This window comes from Adiantum capillus-veneris, chromosome 11, assembly GCF_014529385.1.
Source record: "Adiantum capillus-veneris isolate H3 chromosome 11, ASM1452938v2, whole genome shotgun sequence".
NCBI lineage: Eukaryota > Viridiplantae > Streptophyta > Polypodiopsida > Polypodiales > Pteridaceae > Adiantum > Adiantum capillus-veneris.
This window is the reverse complement of record NC_140941.1, coordinates 113,762,688-113,769,373: the sequence shown is the minus strand read 5'-3', so window position 1 is coordinate 113,769,373 and position 6,686 is coordinate 113,762,688. Positions and strand designations below refer to the sequence as shown.

At 45.0% G+C, this 6,686-nt stretch overlaps 1 protein-coding gene across 1 annotated transcript; it reads right to left on the bottom strand.

The window, feature by feature from the left end:
- Positions 1-4,750: 4,750 nt before the first annotated feature.
- LOC147447858 (gibberellin receptor GID1C-like) lies at positions 4,751-6,354 on the bottom strand. The gene is made up of 2 exons (XM_086523688.1): positions 5,718-6,354; positions 4,751-5,646 (listed from the first exon to the last, which is right to left on the bottom strand). The coding sequence occupies exons 1-2, from the start codon at positions 6,324-6,326 to the stop codon at positions 5,050-5,052; spliced, it is 1,206 nt and encodes a 401-aa protein (XP_086379814.1). The 5' UTR covers positions 6,327-6,354; the 3' UTR covers positions 4,751-5,049.
- Positions 6,355-6,686: the final 332 nt, after the last annotated feature.

The window sequence follows — 6,686 nt, the reverse complement described above, 5'->3', positions numbered from 1 at the left end:
ACGCCTCCTTGCAGTGCATGCTAGTGTCAAGTGCTTGGCAAAAGCTATTCCTACAATGACAAGTAAGCCATGCTATTTTGCCTTCCTAGTTATGTCCACAATTTTAGTGCTAACAAAGATTTTGTGCAGGTCTGTCCATTCAATACGTAGATTCTTGGGCTCTCTATCAGAGACATGGCATATGAAACCCAATTTAGCATTGGGTGGCGTACGTTTGATGTATATGGGCTTTCCCATACACACTAGACCACGTGCAGCTGGCACGGGTGGAGTTCCTTCATGGAACCAGTGGGATAGCGAGCTTGTGGATGCAGTATTCCTTCTCACAATCGAGTTTCTTTGGACAGATGGCATGGTTGTGGCAACATGCCATGTAGAACATCTGTCCGTTGTCACTTCAAAGGCAGAGGGAGCCGATTTCTAGTTATTGAGGATATTGTACATACAGATGTCGGAGTCTAGCTGCACGATTGTTCAAGACTATGTAGAGGGGGTATGTTGATTTTTGTTTAAATGTTGATGAGAGTACCGGTAGTTTCCTCATCACAAAATATCTTATTGTCAATGTTATTTGTAGGTTGGTACTTTGTTACTAGTCATTTTTGCACCCCCTAGAGATGCTGGGTGTCGGCTATCAAGGTATGATCGAGCGGATGGAGAGATTGCAGCAAATATACGTAGCTTCTCTGCAGATGATGACATGTTGTGGGAGAAGTTACCAGGTACAAATCCCACACACAGTGGATGATTGATTGCATGGGCAGGCTGTTTTGTAGAGGCGTTGAGAGCAGTCCAACGTTTGCCAGGTGCTTGAAACTTATTGGATGTTTTGACTTCATGTTCCTAAAAAATTGGAGGTATAAGAAATCTAAAAGTTTTTTTTGTCTTGTAGGTGGCTACTAGGTACCTTCACAAACATGGCAGATGCTGTGTTCGATTGTTTTGTAGGAGTGGGGACATTGACAACACAATGTTTATAGCTACGTAGGCATTGCATCAATTGTGAGAAGGATTGGTCACTTTTCAGTGCATATCTAGGTCCGGCTCAACGCCTACCTTCAGATATAGGCTCGACATTGATGTTTGGAAGGGTAGCTAGAGCTCATGTGTCAGAGCATCCGGAGCAGGTGACAGAGCAGATTCGTCCATTGGAGCCACCTTTGCTACTCAACAGTCAAGGAGGTACGATAGTAGCTCCGCGTAGGACTTTCACATGCTCAGTCCTGGCATGGCATTCATATGGAGCTTCCCCCAGTGCATTTAGTGCCTCCACATCTGAGGCCCCCCTCCGGAGTTGGTCCAGTGTCCCGTACATTACCTACAGGTCTCCCCACATACGGTTCGCACCCTTTGCCATTTGGAGAAGTTCCTCTATCATTTGGTGCACCCATCACTACTCTCTGGCCCATATGATGGGTATTCGTCAGCCATATATGCTTTGTCTGCACAGCCCCCGTTGGCACGACCTTTGTTTCCTTCGAGAGCATATGGCCCTCCACCGCCCTTCTTTCATCCACCTCACCCATTATGTATTCTCCCCATATGTATTTACTTTTGATGTAATGGTACATTTAGATTTGGGGTTTGCTATATCAAATATACCATAATTGTGTGTAAGGCATTGCTCTTTTTTCTTATCATTAGTGTATTGAATGCATCCACGATGGTAAATCATGTTTTGGTTTGAATGTAAGTCGGCCTTAAATGTGCAATCTTCAATGTTGCATTTTAGTTGAAAAGGGAGTGAGAGACACGTAGTGAATGGTATTGGACTCGATAATAGTTGAGGAAGAGAGAGACAGAGAGAGAGGAGCCAAAAAATAGAAAGGGAGGGAGGGAGAGAGAGAGGTAGATAAAGATTCTCTTGGGAATCTCCTCGTCCGATTCTTAAAAAGCGCTCACAAAAAATTGCTCGTCCAAAAATTATGTCCCTGTGCTTATAGCTACATTTGATGATGACTAAACTATATAACCACTCCCAACTAACGATCATAGCTTTCTGGTCCATATTCATGACTTAAAATTTCAAGGACGTGTTATACCTTTGAATCTTCATTGGTACATTTTTCACTTGAGTGTCCCACACGTCAACATAATGGCCATTAATCATTGCTACCTTGTAACGATGGGAACTCTGAGTCTGGGAAAAATTGAGGGATTTTGCTAAATTATAGTTACTGAAAACTGTGCGAAGCACCATCTTCTACCGAAATTTGCACCTTGTGACCTTGGATAAACCCATGCATACGCACCAACTCATGTGGGCCAAAGGTCTTCTGCCACATTGAGGCCGTGATACAACACTCGTGCACTGCTTGGGTGTGTGTTGCTATCACATAGGAGAAATAGGAGAAGGACTCAAGAGGCAACAATTGCACCATGTGCACCGCTTTCTCCTTACCTTGGGCAATAGATTTTCCCTTGGGACAATATGGGACAATTCTTTTTGCTATTTCCACTCCCTAAACATGTAAAACATAACTTTTCCTTCTTAGCCTTCTCAAACTCTTCACTAGACAGATGGCCCCTAGGCCCCTTGGGCTTCTTGGATGCATCATATATAGCTACTATAAATTTTCTCTTATTATGCCCATACCGTGGTGCGTGCATTTTCATGTGTAGTGCCAGACACATGAGTGTTATGCAATGCTTTTTCATTGAAATTATCATGTATATGCGCTTGCACTATAACCTCTTCAAGTGCTCCCCTCTAAAAATCGGTGGCTTGGTATTCTTTAACAAGTCGTCCACCTCTTTTTAAGAGAGAAGGTGCAACCCCTCAAGATTGGAGCCTTGATCTTGCAGACCAAGTGTGCTCCCGCTAGGTACAGGGGTCGCAGAAATCTGCGTCTGCTCATTAACTTGGCCCTTGATTGATTGCTTCATGAATTGCACAAGTATATCAGACATCTTGGTGACATTCACATTCAACTGTGCAAAATTAAATTCTAAAATAGTCATGTGCGTTTGCAATGCTCTAAAGTTTTGGATATCAAAGAAATTCATAGCTATCATCCGATCCCATTGCTGTGTGGCTATCCTTTGTGAGCGTAGCCGTGGGGTAGCAGCAGGTGGAACTATTGCAAGACTGCATGTCAATATCCGAGTCCATGGGGTTCATGTTGTGCTAGCAAGAGAAGATGTACCTTAGAGAAAATTGCCTTCCAAGAACAGCTTAGAACTAGCTACTACGAAGTTAATAAGCCTTTCTATTCAATCCCTCCAAATCGTAGACAATCGTCGATGTCAATTGCAAATCTTCGTCCATGTGGAAGCTTTGCCGATATTTGAAAGCCCATCGAAAAGACTGTGTCTAATCCAACTTCTAAAACCTGTCAACTTGAAAATTGCAAAAAGGGTTTTGCAAGATATTGCCACCTTGTTGTGACTCAGCCCGTGGTTGATATTGATTTGTGAGTCAAAAGCTTCGCCGACAAAGAAGATCAAAACTATGCGTACTTGTATGATGCTTAAAACTTTTTGTAAGTTGCTGAAATTACGAGAATTCTCTCAATTTTTTCTTAATTTGCAGCAATTAGAGAGCTTCCCTTTGACTTCGTGCCTCGGCTACCTTCAGCTAGAGACTAACCGAGTTTGTAGCTGAAGAGAGCAAGTTTTTTTTTTTTTTTTTTTTTTGGGGGGGGGGGGGGGGGGGGGGGGGGAGGGGGGGACTAGATGCCGGCCACGAGCACCCTCGTTTACTTTTTTTTCTTTAAAACTTCACCCTAAAGGCTTTGGGTGCCCCAAGTGGGAGAACGCCAAGCTCTACAAAGCGATGGCAAAGGGGGCCATCGAAGCAAAGAGAGAGAGCTTTGCCATGCCCATTAGAGACCGCGAGAGACGCATGGACGTTTTTCCCTCCACTCCCCAGTGCGACCTCAACGGTGGCGGCTGCTTGCTAAGTGGCATAGGTAGACTGCAACTTGTCCCCCTTGCTAAGGGACCCTTCACTCGCTGTCTTCTTCCTCGTCGAGAGCCCAACTTGGCAACCCTTCATGCATGCCTTTTCTAATTTTAGATCCGAGACCAAACTTAGCTTTGATACCACTGTGAGACCAGATCCACCCACTGCCCTTTATATACGCACCCCCGATCCGTTCAAACTGGCCCGTAGCCTCTGACTCTTGGCCTCACAGCTCAAGCTCAACCAGTTGTGTTTGTGGAAAAGGTGCAAGCTAAGGCTCTCAGCCTCGTCTTGGCCTGCACAGGTGGTCACAAAGCTCGACAAGTTGCTCTTGGCTGTTCTGTTGTCAGTAGCTAAGGCCGTGCAAATGGAAGCAGAACAAGCTGTGCAACAATTGCCACTCAAAGAGCAGATGGGCCAAACCAGCATTAGTTTTACCTCTAACGGAGTTTCTCGAAGGATATATTTTGAATGGTGCAGATCATGGACGATGTGCAGAGTATCTAAGTCAGATGGCTTCATTGATTGGACAATGGTAAAGTGGAGTGAAAAGCTGAGAAGCACATCCAGTTCTTGAAGAAGCGGCTTGCTGGGCTACATAGGGAGAAACAACATTTCTGGCGGTTTCAGCTAATGCGAAGCAGTCAAGGCTTCTCTGCAAACTTGACCATTTATGCTTGCAACTTGAAGGCATGTGGCACCATGCAAGACGTTGACCTAGGCAAACAAATTCTTGATGTGGTCAGTAGTGAGGGGCTATTGAAACACAACATCGTACTTGCCAATGCTTTGACTAATTTGTGTGCTAAGTGTGGTGTACTTTTGAAAGCATAACGAGTTATTCAATGAGACGCTAATGTGACTTGTTCAATTAAACCACTATATCAGTTGGAGAATGGACAATTGATAGGAAAGTGAACTGTTGGAGAGGGGTCATGCAAGCAATCTAGAGCTAGCATATTATAAAGGCACCAATGCGACTGTCCTTCCTAGGATCTCCGCCCAGTCCATCACTATTAATCTCTGCAAAACACTTTCTACCTATAAACTTCTCCATTTTGTACCCTTGCTGCCATTGCATCTCACAAAAATGCATTGTATATTGCTCTTGGACAGACATGATGATCAACATACAAAAAGAACACTCACTTCACCGAAGTTACAATGGAGTGCAGACTTTGTTTGCCCTCCCCGTCATCAATAAATGCCAAGATATCTGACATGAAGCGTGATCCAAGCTTCTTGTCACCCATTAAATGGAAGCAATGTACCCCTCCTGTATAATAGAGAAGTCGGACAGGCTTCGATGCACGACCCAAACCTTGTGCATATCGAAGCTGCCAGTCTTTCAAAATGTCAAATTCAGCAATGGTGACTAGTGACCGAGGGAGCTGCAGTGATGACAGGTCCGGCGCATTAGGGCCTACCACGTTGCAGGCAGGATGATCTCTATTGGACCCATGAGGTAGATAAGCACGCCAATGCCAGTCTGCATTCTCCACATTCACAAGCAGTGCTTTGTTTTGCATGCGCAGCTCTGTCGGAGTTCTCTCCTCACCGCCAAAGAAAGGGAAGAGTAGCACATGTGCCGTTACCCGGAGAGTTTGTGGATGTGTCGATGCTTTGCGAGCCCCCCACATGGCGCCCGCATGGTGCACAATGTTAGCCCCTGCACTATCACCCATCAACACGCATTGTGACAAATCAAGCTTGTGTGGTTTAAAGACGTTCCCTTTGAATCCCTGCATCATACAACATGCTATGATCAGCTACTTTATCGATCAAATCACAAACATAACATGTGAACACCCACCTCCAGCCATTCCAAAGCAGCATGACAGTCATCATGTGCTACCGGGAAGCGGTGTTCTGGCGACCTTCTGTAGTTGACAGAGATTATCACTGCCTCACTTCTCCTACAAAGACGTCTACAGAACTGGTCATAAGAAGCAACATCTGCAGCCATAACTGCGAATCCACCCCCATGAATGTAGAAGATGACTCGTCTCTTCCTATCTGTTGCATCGCTTGAAGCTTCAGACTTGTTGTCCATCTTTGCCAAGACATTGTTTCCCTTCGGTGAGCTTGCGGGAGGAAGGAATACACGCACCCACAACCCTGTGTGCGTGTTGATGACAACGTCCTTGCTTGAGACACCACGCTCATCAGGAACCTCACTGGAAGGTACCTTATATTCAAGCAGGTCTGCCAAGCGGCGATTGAGGGTGCCATCGGCACGGCGAACAATTTCGTTGGCCTTCTTGAAGACAGCAAGAAGCAGGCGAAGGGAGAGAGAGGCAGAGCCTTTCTCAGAGGCGAGGGGGGCAAGCTTAGCAGGATTGTTTATGTCGACAAACGCGGGAGAGCTTTCCATGAGAGCAGTGGACATGGTCTCGTCCGCCATGGCTCTGCGTGTGAGCATATATAAAGCAACTTCCGACTGCAGTTGGTGAGAGGCACACAAATTGTGTTAAGCCCATTTTCTTCTCTGGTTTGAGTAGGTCCGGCTCCATCCTTTGATGTGTAATCTTGATTTTCAAGGCAAAAATTTCTGTAATATAGTCAGAAATCGCTAAGATGCCTTAGGATTCAGCATAATCCCAATTGTCTCATTAGTTTGACCTTACATTTGGAGGTCAAGAAAATGTTTTCTTTTACGATTATTTACAATCTTAAATGAAATGTATAGATAGGTGAGGTACCTAATTGCCTGTCCTACTCACTCATTTTTAATAAAATAATCCATTAACAAGGAGATCCCGGGCCCGCCCTATTCTCCACC

Excerpts from the sequence above, each read along its gene's own strand:
- LOC147447858 (XM_086523688.1), bottom strand. The coding sequence starts at position 6,326 with ATGCTCACACGCAGAGCCATGGCGGACGAGACCATGTCCACTGCTCTC. Across the intron at positions 5,647-5,717 it reads CTGCTTTGGAATGGCTGGAG|GGATTCAAAGGGAACGTCTT; the intron begins GTGGGTGTTCAC and ends TGTATGATGCAG.